The 21217-nt window shown below is 43.3% G+C and overlaps 2 protein-coding genes and 1 long non-coding RNA gene across 6 annotated transcripts in view; all 3 read right to left on the bottom strand.

The window, feature by feature from the left end:
• Nucleotides 1-1006: 1006 nt before the first annotated feature.
• On the bottom strand, nucleotides 1007-2535 carry LOC117755385. Its single transcript, XR_004612586.1, has 3 exons — nucleotides 2389-2535; nucleotides 1720-1809; nucleotides 1007-1424 (listed from the first exon to the last, which is right to left on the bottom strand). It is a non-coding gene; the product is annotated as an uncharacterized LOC117755385 (long non-coding RNA).
• Nucleotides 2536-3312: 777 nt separating this feature from the next.
• On the bottom strand, nucleotides 3313-8039 carry atp6ap2 (ATPase H+ transporting accessory protein 2). Its single transcript, XM_034575157.1, has 9 exons — nucleotides 7906-8039; nucleotides 6634-6764; nucleotides 6375-6503; nucleotides 6140-6235; nucleotides 5912-6049; nucleotides 5594-5647; nucleotides 5357-5506; nucleotides 5135-5254; nucleotides 3313-4154 (listed from the first exon to the last, which is right to left on the bottom strand). Exons 1-9 carry the CDS (start codon nucleotides 7979-7981, stop codon nucleotides 3960-3962), a joined length of 1089 nt encoding a protein of 362 aa, XP_034431048.1. The 5' UTR covers nucleotides 7982-8039; the 3' UTR covers nucleotides 3313-3959.
• A 2905-nt stretch (nucleotides 8040-10944) lies between these two features.
• The window catches only part of bcor (BCL6 corepressor), a 33712-nt gene continuing 23439 nt past the window's right edge, over nucleotides 10945-21217 (bottom strand). For all 4 annotated transcript variants that reach the window (XM_034575147.1, XM_034575148.1, XM_034575149.1 and 1 more), the window contains 5 exons: nucleotides 15697-15863; nucleotides 14624-14769; nucleotides 12578-12655; nucleotides 12251-12404; nucleotides 10945-12154 (listed from right to left, as the gene is read on the bottom strand). In XM_034575147.1, coding sequence (XP_034431038.1) covers nucleotides 11824-12154; nucleotides 12251-12404; nucleotides 12578-12655; nucleotides 14624-14769; nucleotides 15697-15863 — 876 coding nt within the window. In that variant the 3' untranslated portion in view covers nucleotides 10945-11823. The remainder of the gene's footprint in view (nucleotides 12155-12250; nucleotides 12405-12577; nucleotides 12656-14623; nucleotides 14770-15696; nucleotides 15864-21217) is intronic.

Below are 21217 nucleotides of genomic sequence, written 5' to 3'. Positions count from 1 at the left end.
CTATTATGATTTATTATTCTATTATTTGTAACATAGTGGAGTAGATTTGTGTTGTACAACCCCGGAACAGCAAGTGCTGACTACGTGCAACACCCGCGCCGTGTTCGTCAGGAAACAAGCTCTCTAAAATGATATAATTCCGCCCGTGCCAACATGAACTCATAAACCGCTCAAACTAAGGTAGACGTTTAAGGTTATCATATATTTAGTAACTACTTAAAGTGACGTTGTATTTAGGTTTAAAGTTGCCTTTCTCTAGTCTAGAAAACTGTAGAGATGTCTTTTGGTTGTTAACATTTTTAATTTACAGGAACTGTTGCGATTACCGAGCAACTTTAATGGTTAAACCAAGATGTTTACATAAAAGAAACGTAAAAAAGCTTGATTTTATTTGCGAGCAGCCTCAGTTAAGATAAGTTATGATGGATCTGTTTCTTTTTTTGCCAGGGAAAGGGAAGTTCATCCTGAAACTTGCTGTTTGTGCTTCCCAACAAACCTGAAAGGGTAATTCCGGTATTTTGAGTTGAGTTAATAAATGTGGATGTGTCAATGAATGGTATGTACAAAAACTTTTGGAATCTGTCCAATAGATGGCCTCCGCCAGCAGCCATGTCACACGGGCAACGGCTACAGTTTGATCTTCACATATCAAAAGGCTCAGATTGATTTACTGGATCACAACACCCACAGGAACAGGTTCACGTAGTTGGTGATTATTATAATTATCAATCACCACAACCCTCCGAAAGTTAATATGTACACATCAACCCAGTGGCAACTCTTTTTATCCATTTATTGATACAACAGCAACAACATCAGGCCTGCTCAGCCCCTGGAGAGAGGTTGGTGAGTCGGCCTTCAAACACTGCAGTATATAAATGTAGGCCTTTCTCACAGACAACATGAGGACTAACCAAATAGATTTAATGACAAAAATGTCTGCATTACATTACACCAGCAAAACCTACAAGAGAACAGTCTTCAATAAGGTTATTTGTGTGTTTTCGTGCTGTGGTGAGCCCAAATGTCTGCTGTGAAAAAGGCAAAGATGCGAGTCATGAGGATCTCGACACTGAGTTCAGCACAGACACTTGACTGGAATCATCACTGCATGGCCGCTCAAAAATAAATGATGGTGAGCTTTGTATGTGAGCGTATGGTTATGTACATACAAGTGATCGGCCATAACAGTGAACCTTTGTCTTGCATTGCATATGTACAAAGATGACCAATTATAATTTTCAGGTGAGTTGATCCCAGTCCCAGTGTCCAGCGTGACCTTTAACGTCAGGAGCCACATGACTGCAGAGCCTTCTCCGAGGACACGCCCACGACTGCTGCTCCACTGGCGTCTTCCTCAGGCCCCGACATCAGAGCAGCCGCTGGTGTGTTTTCTAGCGACTTATGTCCCGCCCTCTTTTCAGCTAAGTAGAGGAGAGAAGCGTAACAGAGTCAGAGACATGTAATGCATAATGGTCCTTCATAAGCCTAAACACACTGTCTTTACCGCTAAGACCCCTAATCTGCATGACATAATGGTCAGATAAGAAGAATGATGTTTGAGCAGGTTATAGTACGTAAGTGTAAGCTGCAGCTAAGATTCCATCAGGTGTACGATAGCTATTTAAACTTGTATTAGGATTTTTGGAGAGCCATTCATTTTCTAGATTTTGCTCTCTTTACAGAGGATATAATCTTTGTTAGTAATCATTGTCTTACCGCTGGCACTACATGGTGTAACATTGGGTTTCTCCTTTTGCTCTCCATCAGTAATGGAGGCCCGGATCTTCCTCACCACGTAGATGCTAGCTAGGATATGAGACAAAAACATAACATATAATACAATGTAAATAAAAGGACCAATGTTTTAAAGAGTTATTATGAAGATTTATTTTTGATAATAAACAGATTATCTTCATATCACTTTAGCCCACACAAAGCTTGAATTTGGATTTTGATGATACAGCTGAAGGTGGGGTTCGTTTTTACCACTATGTTAACTGCTATTTAGCCATATCAACAATCTAATATCACTTACTAATTAAGTTTTTTGCATATATTACATGTTTTAAGACTTTAATTGTTTACAATATGAAAATGTAAACTGACAAGTATCTAAAGCTTTAACATTAATGTAGTGGCATTAAAAGTACACTCGAATGTTATATATTGGTACAAAGTAACGTACAATTGAAAGAATCAAGTGAAGTACAAGTATTTGAAAACTGTATTTAAGTACTTGAGTAAAGGTACATTTACTTTTCCACTCCGCTGACGCTCACACACCAGAAATAGAAAGATAGTAAACATCTGTGTTTGTCATCTGTGTCTCTCGTCAACTACGGTTTTAAATCACCAAATAAACATGTAAACCTAAAACAAACTCACCTTTTATGATCAGTCAGACCATGTTTATCGGTTGTTTCGATCTGTGGCTGAAATAAGTTCGTCTGTCGCTGATAATTCACAGTTTTCTGAGCGAGCCGACACAAACAGCTGATCTGTTTTCACATCCACAGACTGAGGTTGTTACAAAAGCACTCGACCAATAGCAGCCAGCGAACATCAACAAAGGCGGGACTTAAAGCTGAGACCTGCACTTTGATTGGCCGAGCCGTTACACAATGTAATATGAGCATGTGACAGGGAGAGGAGCAGGAAATGCAGTGATGACCTTTACACTTATTTAAGAAATATTTAAATTGTCTTTTAAAAAGGACGCACCCTCATTTCACTCTCACCGTGACATCAGCAGAAAGCCGTAATACTTTCATAATGGGTTTATTTTTAAAAGCAGAAGAAATGGAACTGGCATTTATCAATTTATTCCACAGTTTTGTAATTTACTTCATAAATTCCAAGGAAGTTTGGGAAGTTTGGGAACTGATTTAAAACCGTTTCCTCCAGTGACGTTAAGTTGCCATAAAAATAGGTTATATAGTATTTTTATTTTACACTTTCACTGAGTTAATTATGTAAACCCACACGTGCATTGAAAATACTACCTAACTAATGTACTAACTTAACTAAGGATCAGGGTATAAATCTTTTTACTCCCCCAAAAGTCCCTGCTTGGAGGGTAGTACATTCTTTTTTTAAACCCAGTGCTGCATAAGTAGTTGAAATAACTTCCCCTCTTGGCCACTGTCCAGAAGAATATCTATGCAGTTTTATTTTGAATACAATAGGAAAATCTTTAAATATGCTTAGAATTTAGTAAACTTAAGAACAACTTTGTGTACAATAAAGCAGCAAATGTGTACCGTCTATGCTAAATACCTCTTAAATGGACAATAATGGATTCATGTATTAATTTATCATCAGGTATTTTATTGCAATTTACAGAGCTTCATTTATTCACATCCAATCCTTAACAACCTTCAATATGATCAAGTATTTAAGTAAACCCACATGTATTTATCATTTGGAATAGAAGCAGGGTACCTGAAATAAACACTACACAAATCTTTTCACAATAAGAGTACAGCAGTTTCTCATTTAGTTGCATTTTGTATATTCAATATATACACATAGATTTAATTTAACTTAACAGTTTCACACAGCAAGACAAGCACAACAACTGCACACAGAAACCAGACAAATCTCGTTCTCTCATGACATTACAATAGTTTCTTTTTTACAATAAAAATAACAATTGCAATCACTAGGCGGAAAATTAAACGTAGTTGATGAGGAGATAAAATCATCAGGAATGACGTGACACCGGTGGAAGATGATATCGAATCATTTTATGTCAACAATTCTGAGAGCAAAACACTGCAATATATTTTTTGTCATGTCTGTTATCATGCCAGTGCTGTAAACAAAGAGGTGAGTCAGTATTATGCTCTTTCTCCCATCAAGTGGTCACAGTTCTTTCACTAAACAAGACCTCGCACAATACACCAACATTCACTACAGGGGAGTACGGGAAAAGCTGGAGTGTCGATGGTCAGGACTTAATCCATCCTGATCTTCTGATTGGTCATCCTGTAGATGATGCTGTCATATCCCGGGTCCATGTTCCACAGGTTGTAAGAGATGGCGATGACGGCGAGGGCCAGAGTGATCATGAGCCACAGAACGATGTTGAAGATGACAGCGTAGTGGAAGTTGTACTTGTAGGCCAGGTTGTATGGGCTGCCTGGGTTACTCTGAAAAACCATTGACAAAAACAGAGCAGTTGGTTCCTTAGTTTCCATTGAAATAAGTCTGCACTTAAATCATAATACATCCAATTTTAACTATTTACACCCACTTGCCAGTTTATCAGGTCCAAAAAACTGAAACTAATTAAACTCTAATACAACAGTGCCACAATACATCCAACCTTAATGACGGTTACAATCCATTTCTTTATTGAAACTGTCTTAAAAAGATGTTAATTCAACTTTAGATGTTTCACTTGACACTGTGTAACGTCTGCAACAGCGCCATCTGCAGCCACAAATGGTGATTAATTTGGTTACCTTTCAAATGAGGGGTCCTACATTCATTACGACCTTACAGTTCCTCTGTTACAAGCTTTTGCGTTTGGGGATGTCAAATAGGTGGAAATTCTAACAAAAGGTTCGATTTAAGGGGTTTTCTGCCAGAAGAACAGACATTCAGGGCAAAGAGTGGGAGTATAAAATGGCTTTGACAGTTATTTTAAGGAGAAATTGTTGCATGTTGCTTTAACTCCCTGAAACAGTTTCAATAACCAAACCATTTTTTATAAACCAGCAGCTGATTATAAAAGAATTGTGTTATCCAGCTTTTCCCTAATATCTACCCCAGACCCTTTACTGTTCACCTCTCTACAATGAATACCCAACAGAATGTGAGTGTTGAGGGGGATAACGTCTCATAAGATGCTTTAAAAACAATGTCAGAACGGACTCTGCGGGACCCCGTCCCCCTTTCACCCCCATTCCCCTTACCCCCTTTTTTTTTTTAATAGAGTGGATGATCAAAGCATTCCCTGGTTCCAGACCTAAGTCATAAAAACAAAGAAGCATGGACTGGAACTGGGTTTATAGGCGATGCGAGGGGTGACACGACAGCAACACTGGAAATACTGGCCGTGCAGGTTCATTTTTGGTTCAGCGTCAGTTTGGTAAATATTTCACAAGCATTTCTGCCTCAGACTTACGATCTGTTTGGATTCCAGGATCGAGCGGGACTTCCTGGTCAAAGGAGTCTCAAAGGTCTTCACCGTCACAACCTCCACTACAGCACTGTTGCCATAGAGACCATACACATCCTCTCCGAACTACAACATAAAGATATACATGTGATTAAAAACAGAACTCAACGTCTGGCTTGGGGAGGTTGTGTAATTAAGGCCTGTCACTTCTTCAGATCTCCTCCTCACCTTCTGCAGGACAGAGGCAAGAATGGCAGTAGCATCACGGTACTGGGGAGAGTCTTGACCATAAAGGCGGCTCAGCTCCTCCAGGCCAGACAGTTCCAAAGAGTAGAGGTCAGGGGAGTGGTCCTTAGCCAAATGTCGGTGTCTCTGTAGCTATAAGAAGGACAGAAGAGTCAAACCTGACAGACTAACCTCACTTTCACGAGAAACAAAAACATCCTCTGAACCAGATCAACTTACAAGAGCTGTGATATCGTGCAGGACTTGGACCTCAGACAGAAAGAGCAGATCCGCCTGAGAAGCAACAAAACAGACAGAAGAAAATTCAGTTTTCCCATCACAGTGTAGAGAAATTCAAGGATATAAGTTGTTATAAATTTGCTATGTGACAAAAAAAACAACAGATAGTGACTTTTGTGTGCTAAAACTGCATAAGAATATACATTTCCACACCCTATTTTGGAAGTACAGTATGATTTTCCAGTCAAAAATTTGATTTTGGTTGAGATATAAGCAGAGTAAGACCATGTGTTTATGATTTTGCTGATAGAAACTGACCTCTGCATTTCTGCTGAGGGAGTTGAGAGGCAGGGAGGACAGCACAGAGCCGTCCTGGGACAGACGAGCACGAATCTGCTGCAAGGTGACTGGTAGGTCCTCAAACACTGCGTTAGCCTTCCCCAGCATATACAGCCTCTGACAGAGACAAAACAAAACATAACAAATTAGTACATTAAGCATGCTTTCACAGATGTAGCTTAGTCAGTCTCAGTATATTGCCATTACCTCCTCACTAGGGGCCAGCTGCAACACTACAGGGGTGTCCTCCGCAAACAGAGAGTGGACTGTCTCTGCAACACTATCCAGGGTAAAAGGTACTGGCTGCAAGAGAGAAGATGAACCACTGAAAAAACTGAGCCATTTCCTTCAACTTATATTCAGGTCTGCAGTTATTTTTACACTAAGACATTTATTTGATGAGCAAAACATCCAAGTTAGGCCACACTCAGGTCTGACTCACATTCTCCAAGGGGTAGGAGGCCACACTCTGAGGCAGCGCCAAGCTGTCAACGCCTCTCACCACCACCAGTACGTTAGCACGGGGACGCTGGAATAATGGACCAGCCTGGAGGCCTGGCCAGGACAGATCCTGCAAAAAAATAAAAAAATCACACATTCTAAATAAAGACTATGCAAGCACAACTGTGATCTTAAGCTACTTCTGAAAATAACAAATAGTATTCAACTTGTGGGGCTTTCTTTTTTTAATAACAACACACCTCCTTAACAGAGAAGCCCATGGTTACAGCCACCAGGTCGGGGATCTTCTCTCCAGAAACAGGCCAGTCTCCTTTCTGAAAGGACACAAACTCTGGAGCCTGCAGCACTGTCAAGCTGTCCCCATGTGCACCTGTGGGGACAAATGAGAAGTTGGTCACTCCAAGAAAAACACGTGGAAAAGAATAAAATCATGGCCCCAATCCTCACCAGAAGAAAATCAAGCCTTAAGACTGCAAATTCACATCTGATTTATTTATACATCTTAGTCTGTTTTAGAGATATATTCCTTTATGCTATTTATGTATACACTTATTATTTACAATTATCTTGATAGTTATATCTTTCTTTGTTTCCCTGCCTTCAATGTTTCTTCTTTACAATTGTATAAGCTTCACAGACATGTTTCCTTGGTTCCGGTCTATATTGTTTGGCTCTGTATATGGATGGGGGTGTGTGGTGTTGTTTTTATAGCGTATACTTTATGTTTACATATATAAACTATGATTTGCTTCTGTTTTTTAGCCATATCGTCCAGCTCTACTTGAAACTGCTTCACTGACCGTCCTCCCTTCCTGTTGTGCAATAATGGATAACTGGAGCTGTGACATGAGAGGCCACGTCTCGTCTGTCAGTGCAGCTCTTGTAATTCATTCTCAGTGAGGTGTTATTTAAAAAGGTCACAGCAGCAGCAGCAGCAGCGTGGCTTCACGGGGTCAGAGTAACGATGAGCCATTAACTCCACAGCGCGGTGGATGGAGGCTGGAACCCGTGACTGAGACCAGCTGATGAGTGTCGAAGAGGAACTACCAGTTTAGAAGAAACCACATGACAGCACACTCCTCTGGCGGCTAGCAACAAGCTACACGGAAGCTAATGAACGTACCTTTCCATTCGGTTAAATGTCCGCTTAACGAATCTGTTAATAACGCAGAATCGCCTCCTCGCTAGCTTGTACGGTGTGCTAATGCGCTAAGAGGGTGTTAGCAACAAGCTAACGTAGCGCTCCTCGGATTTTAACCACATGGTTTGAATCCCACGTTGATTAAACATGTGATGTAGAGACCACGAAGCAATGATATCTCACATTTCATGATTCGTGTCAAAGCTACGACATCGCATCTCACGTACGAAACCAGCAGCGAGCTAAAGGACGATGCTAACCGTGATGCATGAAGCTAATGTGTTGTCGTTCAATGGAGGCGAAGAATAAAGAATATAAAGAAAGAAATAATATGAACCATGACCCGATGTGTCGACGCTCAGTCGCTCACCTGAAGCCAGGAAGCAGAGGGCGAACACGGCGGAGAAAACAGCCTCCATCCTTCTTCCACTGTCTGTCAGCGACATCTTTACCTTCAGCACAGATCAGCTGACCTGACGTCACCACGCCGGAAGAAGTGACGCGAGACAACAGACGCACAAGAGAGGGGGGAAAAAAGATAATTATAATAATGATAATATAAATCATAATAATTTTAAAATAATATAATAATAAATATGACAACAATAATACAAATAATGAAAATACTAATAATAACAATCAATATAATAATACATATAATCATAACAATAACGATGATCATAATAATAAATGCAATAATCTTAATAGTAATAATAATTTGTATATATCATATTAATATTTTATTATTATTCATTTAGAAAAATAATAGTTGATATACATTTTTGGGATAAAGTAGTGTTTCCACTTTTTGAGACGAATGCATTGGATGAATAATACACTATAATTATAATGTTTCATGCAACTTATTTTGTTAATTAGAGAGGCACAGACTTCAAACCTCCCTTTTTTTAAATCAAGAACTACATCAATAAAATACAAAATATATACTTTTGTGTATATAAATTGTTATTGTATGGGAGTTATCAAAACAAATGTTTAGCCTCAGCGTACCCTCAACTTCGGCCTGTATTGTTGATTACAAGGCCAAAACACTTGATGTCGCTAAGGTGCACAACTGAAGTTATGTCCCTAACATCTGCTGGTGGCCGCTAACACCTGCTAACATCTAATGATGGTTGGCAACTTGAATTGTGCAGAAGACTTTCAAACGTACAAGGGATATTCAACGTCTTGTCCTATTTTCCCCAAAAAATCAAATTGAAATGAAATATTTTTTTTAAAGGTGGGGAGGCCTGCTAGTCGCTCCTTCATGCACTGAGCTTTTTTTTCTGCAGCAGTGGAAGTAAACAAACCTGTGAAATTTGATGCTAACAACCACACTACATGTCCTCAAACTTGTTAATTATTTCCAAACCCTCTGTCTGTGTAGAGACACTAAACCATGCTACTACACCAGCTGATGCATTTTTAGGGCAATACCATACTGTGGTGTTATATTTGCCCATAATGGCACGAACAAAGTCAACAAACAGAGAAAGTTAGTCCAGTGGGTCAGGGGTTCATCCTGCACTGAGATAATGACTCTGAACGTACCTGCAGGTTGTGTCAGCACTGCCTGAAAGGATGACAAGACTCCAGTAACCACATAGAGATGGTTTGGGATTAACTGGACAGAAAGTCAGAGCAAAGCAACAAGTACAACACGTGTGAGGACGTCTGCAACAGTGTACAACAGCAGAAAAAGAAAAACAAGTCCTACTAACTTATCTAAGCATTAATCTACCAATGAAATTCTGAGTGTTTCCACAAGAGGCAGACCTTTGCTATGACAGTTTTAGGGGGCTACATGCAGAGCTGCCATCATTCAAATGCATTTCAGTGACAATTAGGAGGGGAAATCCTTGCACAGGAGAGTAGGGGAGTGACCCTGATTTCTTTCTGGGTGCATGAATTGGTCTGACTCCTCTCTGCCTGGAGAACATGAAACTCTGACTTTGCTTTATAAAGCTCTCCTGACTTTGCAGTTAAATACAGTCAGCATTGATGTTGCACATTCTTTCTTTTCAACATAGAAATTAGTTTTAAGATTATCTCAGAGCCGTGCTTCAGTCTGCTTCCTCTCCAGGGGTTTATTAATGCCCCGAGGGGCAGGATCTCCCATGTCCCTCCTCTAAAGCTCCATTGTGGACCTGCTGACCCCCCTCCCTGAATTCTGGCTCAGCTCTTGGCAGCCTGCCGTGGATCTCTTTTCACCCTCTCTGCAGACATAGGGGCAGTTGGTAATTAAATTTATGAGTCTATCTGCCTCGTGTGGTTCATATTTAGTTCATTGTTTCTATTGAAGCTCATCAACGCTGACTCGCTGCTGCAGAGCTGTTATTTCTTCCTTACGGCCTCTGAAGTCCACGTCTGATATGACACATTAATGCGAGCTGGGATGAAGAGCTGATACTCAAAGTAAACTGATGATGTAAAAAACGACCAACAGGAGATTAACCAGCTGGAGGGTCATGGGCCGGTCCGGAGTGAATTTTACTATAGTAAACTAAACATCTTTGTGTTTTTGACTGTTGGGTTGGATGAAACATTTCAAGACAACATGGACTTGTGATGGACATTTATGACTGTTTTGTAAAATTGTAAAACCTAATTGATGATTGAAGTTAATTGTCAGACTGATAAAAGATCATTAAAGATAATCCTCGTGTTAATTATTTTGAATACACAGTAGTTTTTAGTTAGTCAACAAATCCCATTAAAAATAAATAAATAAATGCATGCATCTGTCAACACTTTCAAACTTCTCTATCCATTGTCCACTTGTTCATGTAAGGACATACATCTACAAAAAATAGTCAGGAATATACAGTAGAGAACCGAGCAAAAAGATTGATAATGATAACTTAAGTGTTCATCATTTCAGCTGATATTTTAGTTTATGTGGTGCATTTCCTCAAATCAAAGTGAACATGGAGCCCACTTTGCCCTGCTGGTTAGTCTGTGTTGATGCAGTCAACTAAATAAATAGTCTTTTGTCAGTCATAATACATGGTAATGTAAGCATTGTGAACTTTAAGTGATTATGGCAATTTTTAGTAGCTTGAAAATATTTAGAAACATCCCTCTGAACAAAACCTGCATTCAGCGCTGAAGGCCAATCCTCTAATAACAGCTGTGAACACTGGAGGGCGCTACAAGCACACAGCAGCAGTGAGTGGGAGTTGAGTCCTTTGGCCATGACTGCAGCAATAAATCGCATGATGCCTTCAGTACTAAAATATTCCAAAAGAGGGCAATACAGGATTTTGTTGGTGGTCACACCTTGGCGACACGCAGCAGCAGCACATGATAATTTGGCAAAGAATATTCAATTTGACGGAGCAGCCAGAAAAACGTATTAAAATTCAGAAGTCACGATCATTGAAGCAATGACGAGCAGAACCCATGATTCATCTTGCAGTTTGTATATTTATTTTAAAGCAACTTCTTTTGTAAAATATAAATACAAATTATGAGATATTTTAATTACAAAATTAAAACAAAAATGAACACACCAAAAATTACTTTACTGCAGTAGCCTCCCTGTTATATACAAGCTCTGTGCCGAAGGGTGAATATCAACATTATCTTAAAACTTTATTATACAAACGATTTTGTAGTTTTGCATGTTAAATTACAGACGGAACAGGAAGCAAAATCTGAGCTTTAAAAAAAAAAAAAAGATACAACAGAACAGCCCCTGAGGCTCGAGTGAGCGCTAAAGTCTGAGGAGGGGAAAAAAACAGGACATCATGTGCTTCCTATAAACACAAATACCACATTCAATAGCACAGTCTCAGTACTATCCTGTACAGCTACACACATGGACAATGTGCTGCTCGCCCACACACACACGACTACTCTGTTGACATACAAAATCTTTCAGAGAAGTCGTGTGCAACATCCAAAAGAAAAGAATCTCGCTATTTAAATATATATGTCTATATATATATATAGACATATATATACATATATCTATATAGTGATATATATATATACACATGTATAATTATTCACTTATATATATATTAATTTATAAAAATAAGACCATTATTAAGTCTACTTAGCCACAAATTTATTGATCCTCAGTTAATGGAGGGAAATATCTGAGCAGCCCGGTCAGCCAGCGGATCAATCCATCTGTACAGTGCACCAGTGCTGGTCCAGAGCAGGGCTGAAGCGTGTGAGCTAAGGGTCAGGCTAAGGCATGTCATCATAACCCCTGGTTGGTTTTTAAAGCAAACTAAAGTCAGTAAGCATCAAGGTCCTGGTTTAGTGGCACCAGGGGTCAGGATGAGCCCAGCTTGCCAACAGCTTTGATTTTGTCCTTCAGTCTGTCCCCTGGGTGGTCCCAGCGGTCGTCCAGACACTCCAGCGTGGAGCCCAGCAGGGCGGCGAGCTCAGCGCTGTCCTCCACCAGGTCCAGCAGCTCCTTGCTGTCCGGATGGAAGCCCTCCAGCTCCTCTGGGCAAGAGAAGAGCTGCGACAGTGACGCTTGCTGGTAAAACTCCGCCTCTGCCACCGTCACCACCTCCATGTGTGGGAAGGCTTGTCTGAAACCACGGCCTGACATCCGCAGCCGGCGGAGCACGTCCGACAGTAGCAGCCAGTTTCTTGGCCTGAGAGACAAAAATCCACCAATGTTTAGGAACGAGGGCCAACGGTGAGGCACAGAAAATAAAACAGATGTGTCAGCTGTTGAGAACAAAACTCACCCTTGGGAGAGGGAAACCTGGATGTTGTAGCACGGCAGCAGAGGTCGGTCAGAGAACTCAAATTCAAACACCTCCCTTTTGTCATCTTCGTCCTCGTCCTCTGGGCCTGGTGGGTCTGCCAGGATGTCATAGATGCCGCCTTCTTCGCTAGACTCTGAAACACAAAAAAAATACACATGAATCATTAGTGAGCATCCACATTATCATAGAAGATTCAAGGACAAATGGACATGAATTTCTCAAATCTGGATGGCAATGAAGATGTTTAAAATATAATTTGAAACCTAAATAAAAATCACACGTGATCACGCACTGGTCCGTACTCACCACACACAGCGCTGCCATAGAATTCCCAGTAAAGCCCTGGGTCGTCATCTAGGCGGCCCTGAAGGTCAGCAAAATAATCTATGGAGAGAAGCAAAGGAGCGAATTCCTGTTATTCAAGAGCTGGAACCCCAGGGACAGGCAACAGGGCAAATAGGGCAAATAGGGCAAATACAAATGCCCTTGGGAGATTACAGCAGAGAAATGGATAAGAGCGTGGTGAAATAGAGGAGCAGAGGGAGAGAGAGGAGGGGTGGTGTCAAGAGAGAGAAGAGAAACAAACAGAGCAAATGTTTTGGGGGAGGAGGAGAGGGCTGATGGTCAGGGGCCAGCGGCGGTACCACGGGGGAGGCGAGCGACTGTCTCCGCTGGGTTAGAGCTGGCTCTGTTCAGAGCCGGGCTACAGACGGCTGCCAGGAATCAAACAAGAACCACACACAGTCGCACAGTGCACGGACACACACGCACACACAAACCACACAGAGCGAGCGAGCTGGAAACAAACAAGCAGAGGGAGCTGGCTAAGCACACACGGCAAGAGCAAAGTGTGTATTCAGCACACACGTGAACACACATGCACGCACGCACACACACAGAGACACACACACACACACACACAGACACACACAGAGAGACACACAGAGCGAGAGCTGGGCTTTGTGCCAGTGCTGAGGCGTGGGACGTCTGGCGTGTGTTTGGAGGGATTAACGGCCTCCAGATGAGTGGGACCAGGTGGAGGGAGGGCAGCAATCTCTCTCCCTCTCTCTCCCTCTCCCTCATTTTCTCTGGTGCTCGATCTCCCTCTCTCCCCCGCTCTGTCAATCAAGCAGCCATCGATCTATCCGTCCACGCTCTTTTCAAAATTCGACACCACTTTCCAGCTGTCTACGTATAAATCTCCCTTTTTGCAGCAAACCTGTTTGCCCTTCTGCCGACCGTCAACTTACACCCGCTTCATTCCCCTCGCTCCACGCTCTTGTCACCCACGTCTGTCGCTTTTTACAAAAGCCTGAAATAATCCGTTTTACCTAGTGAGGTGTTCATGCAATATTAAGCAGCTTGTTACAGAGGAAGTGTGCGTCCGTGCGCTTTCATTTCCTCCTCTCATGCGCTGGTTGTGTTGTCTCAGTTTAACTACAAACACTCAGACGAAGCCCTCTAAAAGCACCTCGTCAGACTGTAGCGTGGCCGCTTCGTGAAAAGACACACACATGCATACAAAAGCAAGAGTCTCCAGCCAGAGCGAAGCCCGTCTCCGCACGTACGCTGAGCAAACACAGTTGGCGTTGCTAAGTAACCAGATAGAGGAGCTCAGAGGCAGCAGCACGCACCCTGGCGGGCTGAGACTCCCTGTCTAACAGGTGGTCAAGGGAGGGGATAGAGTGGGGGGGTCCAGAGGAGGAATGGGACGACAGATCCGGATATGTGTAGTGGCAGTTGGAGGGCAGAGGATGAGGATTTCAAAGAGAGGGACTGATACCGACAGGGTGCACAAAGGTCAGAGCACAGAAAGAATAGTAAACAGTGAATGAGTCAAGACTTGGAGCATTAAGGAACAATTTAGCCTTGTCCCACCTCAACATACAGACCTGATGTCTAAAAAAATGTTGGTCTCCTTATTAGAAAATGTATTTATTATAATTTCCATCATGGTCTTAGATTCTAAAAAGCAAAAGAAGAGGGTTTGGTGGAAATTTGGCCTATGTTGCATTCTATAGATTTTCAATTAAACTTTGTGCAAATTTTAGTTTTCACTCCATTTATTTGTATTCATATAGTCAGTGAGTACTTGGATGCTAATTTTATTTAATTTTCATTATTTCTGATCGATATCACTTGCAAGGAAATCCCTGCGACAAGTAAGAGTCCTCTAATCCCCTTGTCTTCACCTTTTTTGCTGCCAGGAAGTCACAGACAGTCTAATTCACCTTTTTTTCTTTACCCTATTGTCTTTGAATATGTCCACAGGGAGACTCGTGACCGCTGCATTTCTAAATTCCTGGCTAAACCGTGCGCATGACTGGACTGAGAAGCCAGCTGGGATCTTACCAGTGAGGAAGCGCTCCATGCTGTCGCTGTGGGTCATCTTGAGGAGGCCACGGCCAGAGTATGTGGCCAGAGTAGGGTCAGCGCCATAGGACAGCAGGACCCGCACTACGTCCAGGTGGTCGTTCTCCACGGCGTCGTGAATCGGTCTGGACAGACACAAATGAAAATAGATTTTAATGATAAAGGAATATTAACAGAGCGGACAATACAGTATTTACAAACGATTAAATATTCTGTGAGGTGCATTTAAAATACATCACTGACATATTGAGGTGATGTTTCAGTGAAACCGATTTCAGATTTATAAGACTGAAATTCGACTTAGCAATGATCTCAGCTGGGTTCTGTGAACCAGTGTCGCAAATCGGCAAAACAATACACCTTTTACACCTGTGCACAGCCTTTATGAACAGACCCCCTACTGTAAATTCTAATACAATGAAAGCCGTTGGCCTTTTTCCATTTAAAACAGCAGCTAATCTGTCGAATCCCTGCTCCTGCCAGGGACATATTAAAAAACACACAAGGACATTTCTCACGGGCTAACTTGAAGTAATTCTTTTCATGTGTGCACCCAAATGATTACTGTGTTCTGTAGCCGTTTTATTGAAGCAGTCCTACAGTACTGTGGCAGGGTTTAAAAAGCTAGATCTGGCTGACGGGAATAAGCTTGGTCAGCTTTCTAACCTCTACCATCGTCATGTCTTAAGGAAGGTGCAGAGCATAGTGGACTGTAGAGACGAGATAGTTACAGAGTTGCTGCACATTCGACTAAAACAGTCAAACTCTCTGTTGTCTGTACGGCAATTACTATGCTGAATGTGCACAAACGATGCAACTAGCACACTTTTTCTTGCACACAGGACTTTGGCAAATCTTTGTCTCCTTACGTAGACATCCTGTATTCTATTGTGTTTTTTGTCCCCGTCATCTGATGGGATTTGGTTTCAATGATATTTATGATGGTTTGTCGGAGAAAAAGCCATGATCATGTTAGTATAACGTAAAGACGTGGTTAAGCATGTCGAGGTTTCCGTGATTGTCTGTGTAAATGAATGTGTGTGTTTATTTACCTGGTGCCATCCTGTGCACTACAGTTGATGTCGGCCCCGTAATCCAGCAGGTGCTGCACTATGTTGAGCCAGCCACGGGCGCACGCCTCATGGAGAGCACAGTACCCGGCGTAGTCTCTGTGATTCACCTCACACACTCTGTTCTCCAGACAGTACAGCACCACCTCCTGAAGAGAGCCAACACAGAAGCAGAGTATGGTTCAGTGTGTGAGATTATGTCTTTTGTGTGTGTGTGTGTGTGTGTGTGTGTGTGTGTGTGTGGACAACAAAAGCAAAACAAGACCAAGCGCACAAGTCAGAAGAAGCAGACGCACACACAATCAGTCCTTTCCTTTACAGTTCCTTTGGGAGAGAAATTAGGGAAACGAGGAACTGACTGTTTTCCTGTGCCAGACAAACGCACACACACAAATGCTCCATAATACTAAAGCTGGCACCAAAAACACTTTGAGGAAACTAAATGTGACTCAACTGTATTCAGCCTGCCAGATTCCGCTCACTAGCGCACGCATGAGTGTGTGTGAATGTTTGTGTCAGTGCGCTATGGTTGGGCCTGGTTGCCGCTGTGGCAGCCAGTTGCGATAGTTGGGCTCGGAACAAAGCGGAATGGAAGCGGAACAAAGAGATTTGACAGAGGCGCTCAAGAGCTGGAAGCGTTTTCTCTGGTCTCGGGCTGTGACAGTTGGGCATCCAGCACCAAGTAGTCAGACTGTTTTTTATTGGACCGGAGCAGCGTCTGCTGCTATTAAACAGAGGAGTCAGAGATAGAGCGCAGTGCCGTGGTGTGCTGATAACAGGCCTTTCCCCCCCGAATCAGTGCATTTCAGCTTTGTGGGTATGTGTGTATCTGTTTGAATTTGCAACTCTGGAAAATGTGGGTCCGGATGTTTTCCTTTCACAAAGAACGCAGCAGGAGATTGTTCAGGTCAGACGTGTTCACAACAACAGGATAATGTTCGGAACATTCAGGCGAGGGGTGGCGTCAGGGCAGAGCATGCAGGAGGCAGAGGATGATGTTTAAATTCCACTGCGGAAAATTTGTGTCTACAGGACATCAACACCAATCTCTCAAATCTCGTCTTTGCAAGTTCACATCTTTGGCGGCATCTTCTCTGTGTATGTCACCTCTTTTTCATCCTGAGATTTTTGTTGGTTTTGTGTCCCCTGTGTGTCAATAACGTCATCAACAAGATCAATCGCTAGTTGTGAATTTCCCAGACGTTTTCCGGCTGTATTCTCATGTAGGCTCGCTTGGAAATTTTCCAGACATATTACTAGGGGGACGGCAGGAAAGTTCTGGAAAATGTCCACAGCAACTGACTCAGACATTTGCATTCTCACATGCAGCCCCAGAAAATTTCAGAAAAATGTTCAGGATTCAGTGCATGTCTGAAAGCAGCTGTACTGTGGGACTGGTTAGAAGTATTTTAAGATTCTTGAAGAAAAATGAACAGAAAACTGCTAATTTTATACATATTTTAACATAAATATGAATGCAGCACTCATACATTCAGACACACTCCTCTGTCCTGCTAACAGTTCTGTGCCAAGGGGAGGAGAGCTTCTCATCTGAACCTGGGGAACGACTGCAAACTTCCATTTCTATGCTAATTCCAGCTCGCCGTCGAGTCCAAGTGTTTATCTCTCTCTCTCTCTCTCTCTCTCTCTCTCTCTCTCTCTCTCTCTCTCTCTCTCTCTCTCTCTCTCTCTCTCTCTCAGCGCAGGGCGTATGGAGGGAGGAAGCGGGAAGGAAAGGCAGGCAATTGAGAGAAAGAGAGACTGACAGAAGGATGTGTGGAGGGTTGGAGAAGGGCGGAGGAGCGGGAGAAGCGTGAGGCAACACCCCAGCAGATGACAGATAAATGAATCTGTGGATAAAATCGGCCGGGGCCGTCCTCTGGGCCGAAGCTGATAATAACAAGAGATGAAAGGGTGGTGGGGGGTGTGGAGTCGTGGATGGTCGTGGCGGTCCAAAGTGTGTGTGTGAGTGGGGGGGGGTTTAGTGATTGGAGTCATACAGGGGACGAGCGGAGCCAATGTGGAGGGAGACAGAATGAAGAGGTAGAAGGGCAGGATGCAGGGAAAGAGCAAGTGTGAGCAAGACAAAGTGCAAGAAAAAAAAAGAAGACGACGACAGGGTGTGGAGGGAGGAGGGGGGGGATGCTCCAACTGGTTTTCACCCGCTGCCAACACTCTGTTTGACTGCTGGAGAGAGATTCAGGAGCGCTGTGCTGAAGCTCCCCTCTGGGGGATTCCACTGTGTGTGTGTGTGTGTGTGTGTGTGTGTGTGTGTGTGTGTGTGAGCAAGTGTTAGAGAGACTGACGGGTAGAGCGTGATGATATGCAGCTTGTCTAAGTGTGTATGTGTGTGTATGTGCATGCACGTGTGTGTGTGCATATATGTGTGTGTATGTGCATGTATGTGTCTGTATTTTTGTGTGGCGCTGACGAGTTTGTGTGTGCATGCGTGTGTGGCTGTGGAGGAGGCGTAGCGCTAAAACCTCCGGAGCCGTGTTTAATATCGCTGGGAGAGAGCGAGGAGCTTAGCACGAGAGCCCCGGCTTCCCGCCAGACACACACACACACACACACACTCCTCCGCAGTAAAATAAGACACCGCTACCCCTCCTCTCCCGCTTGCTCTTTCCCTCCGTCTTCTAATCTCCCTCTCTAGAATGCTTCCCTGCGCTCGCCTGCAATCAATGCATCACTCAGACATTTAACCCCTTGCAGCGCTGACTTGTATGCTCCTCACATACAACAGATATGTGTGTGTGTGTGTGTGTGTGTGTGTGTGTGTGTGTGTGTGTGTGTCTTTCCCTGTAAGATTAAGAGCCAATATTCTGCACAGTAAAGTTGGTGCGTGCCCATACAAGTGAAACGTGTATATGTTTGTGCGTGTGCGCCAGCCTCTTGTTGAATGACTGGTGTAAAACAGGAAGCTTGAGAATCAAGTCCCTGATGACGGCAGATAAAGTTGCATCCTATCAGCTGACAGAAGAATTAAGACGGAGTAAGAAACAAAAAACTGTTTTGTTGTAAGTAGAATGGAAACGTTGCCAGTCAGAGCTAATAACCTGTTCTGGCATATTGATGTTCATGAGCTCCAAACTAAATTACAACATTTAATTAGAGGGTGAAACAGCCGCTGACTGTTCCGGTGATGGAAATTCATTCAGGTACAAGTTGTTGACAGCTTGGTGACATGGCTACAACTCGCAGGTCTGGTTGGCTAGGTGGTTTAGTGAGCCAATTGCTGCGCCAAACACATTGCTAGCTATCCCGTTGGCGGGCTAATCTCTAATGTAAACAAACTTAAATTACTATCTATGTGGTTTGCTGGGCTAATCGCTAATATAATACAAACTAGGTTGGTCTCATCGCTAATGTACACAAACTTAGGTTGCTAGCTATGTGGTTGGAAAGCTAATTGCTTATGTAAAATAAATTAAGGTAACGACCTATGTAGTTGGCTGAGCTAATTGCTAATGTAATACAAACTAAGGAAGCTTACCAGTACATAATGCTGCCAAAATCGCTAACCAAACTTCATGCCTTGCCAACAGTTTGCCAACTACCATTTAAAAAGCTAGCTAGCTTGGAGGCAATCGGATGTTAATTCAAGTACTGTATGTTAGCATTATTCACTAAGTTTCAACCATAGACTAAAGATTGGATAGCATGACAGCTCCCTAAAGGTGAAGCCAAATCATCTTGATCGCCCCCTGGTGGCAGTAAAGATCATAAACGCTGCCAATAGTGAATGTGACATGGACCAATCTAAAACAGATTACATTCATTTTCCTTTAAAGATGGTTTCTGTCTTTTTAGATAGTTCTTAACACACTGATGTTTGTTCAAGTGTGGGTTTTTCAGGAAAGTTTGGTTTTAATTCGTTGTTTGATGCATTAAAAAACGTTTCGATTGACTGACTCGTGAATGGTCATGCCACTGTATTGATGGGACCATGATACCGCTGCTCCATCCCCCGATGGCGCTGCCTGTATTGGGGATATTTCAGCTTAATTTTTGTGCAGTGGGAGGAAGTGGAGACACGTCATCCATCTTTATAAACAGTCGCATTTCTATTGTGGAGCTGTTAAACTTTGACTCAGCAGAGCACAGTGTGTATGAAATGTGATGGGTTGATGCCAATATGATAGCTTCCTCTTCTCGGGACTCTGCGGGTCTGTGGTTCCCTCAAAGGTTGGCACTGTCAACACTCGTTGCTCTTGGTCAAAGGTGCAAATTTGCAAGTCAGAGTTCCGAAGTTGAATTTTAAAAAGGTCAGGCTGGATTTACTTTACCTCAACGAGCAAATCCACTGATCGCTGCAATTTAAGGCCAAAGTTTTATATCATGGATGCTTGCCCAGCCGGGCTCTTAAAATGCATTCCAGTTCCTCTCTTTGTTTGGATCACACAGGGATGAGAGAAGTAAAATCAAAAGGGATTCGTGGGAGGAGAATAAATGACAGATTGCACCTTTATCGGAGCTTTCAATGGGCAGAGCTGAGGGGCCCCGAGCCCCGGCACGAGAGGGAGAGGGATGAAGACATCCGCAGAATCTCTGCTCATTACCATTTCAAATGCTCGGAGAGTGAGGCAGACGAGGGAGAGCGAGAGAATAAAAGGGGAGCGAGGGAGGGAGGAAGAGAGAGAGTGGGCTTTCATGTGCAGAGGCACGGATCGCAAAACTAAACGAACATGAAATATGCACAGTGTCGGCCTGGCATCGGGAACGGAAGAGTAGTGCGCAAGTTAAATTGCATGCATGTGTGCGTGAGGTGATTCTGCCTCCTGCATGTGCAGGTCTGTACACGAAAAGAAAGCCTGTGTATGTGCTCACAGGGAACCAACTGGTGTTTCACTGTGCGTCTGAGTAATTGCAGTCAGCATGTAGGGCGTGTGTGTGTGTGTGTGCGCGTGTGAGGTGACTCTGAATTTACATGTGCAGGTCTGTGTGGGTGTGCGACAGTGGCGAGTCGTCGCTCTGTGCAGCATATGGAGAAGAACACGTCAGGATGTCTGTGCGTGTGCTTATTGGCTCATAACGGGTGTATGTGTGTGTGCATGCTTGTAATCAGCAAGCGAGTTCGGTGTGTGTGTGTGTGCGTGGCTCTGTCTCTCAGGCCCTCATATCTCTCTGCCTTCGTGTGATAAGCCTAGAGCTTGCGGCGCTAAAACACCAGTGTGAGACAAGCGCTCTATGCATCTACAGGCTCGTATGCGAGTGTGTGTGTGTGTGAGGCGGTATGCATAAATTGGTGTGTGTCTATGCGCACGTCCTTGTGTGTGTGTGTGCGAGCGAGCGCGTGTGTGGGAGCCCCACGGGTCTGCCCCAGGCTTATCACACACAGGCAGCGAGAGACGAGCTTCCTGAGAGAGAGAGAGAGAGAGAGAGAGAGAGAGAGAGAGAGAGAGAGAGAGAGAGAGAGAGAGAGAGAGAGAGAGAGAGAGAGAGAGAGCGAAAGAAAGGGAGGGAGAGGGATGGAGGGAGGGGTAGGCGGGGGTGTTGTTTG

Source organism: Hippoglossus hippoglossus, chromosome 21 (genome assembly GCF_009819705.1).
Source record: "Hippoglossus hippoglossus isolate fHipHip1 chromosome 21, fHipHip1.pri, whole genome shotgun sequence".
NCBI lineage: Eukaryota > Metazoa > Chordata > Actinopteri > Pleuronectiformes > Pleuronectidae > Hippoglossus > Hippoglossus hippoglossus.
This window is presented reverse-complemented; position numbering and strand designations above follow the sequence as displayed.

Excerpts from the sequence above, each read along its gene's own strand:
- atp6ap2 (XM_034575157.1), bottom strand. The coding sequence starts at position 7,981 with ATGTCGCTGACAGACAGTGGAAGAAGGATGGAGGCTGTTTTCTCCGCC. Across the intron at positions 5,507-5,593 it reads TGCACGATATCACAGCTCTT|CTACAGAGACACCGACATTT; the intron begins GTAAGTTGATCT and ends TCCTTCTTATAG. Across the intron at positions 4,155-5,134 it reads TCCTGGAATCCAAACAGATC|AGTAACCCAGGCAGCCCATA; the intron begins GTAAGTCTGAGG and ends ATGGTTTTTCAG.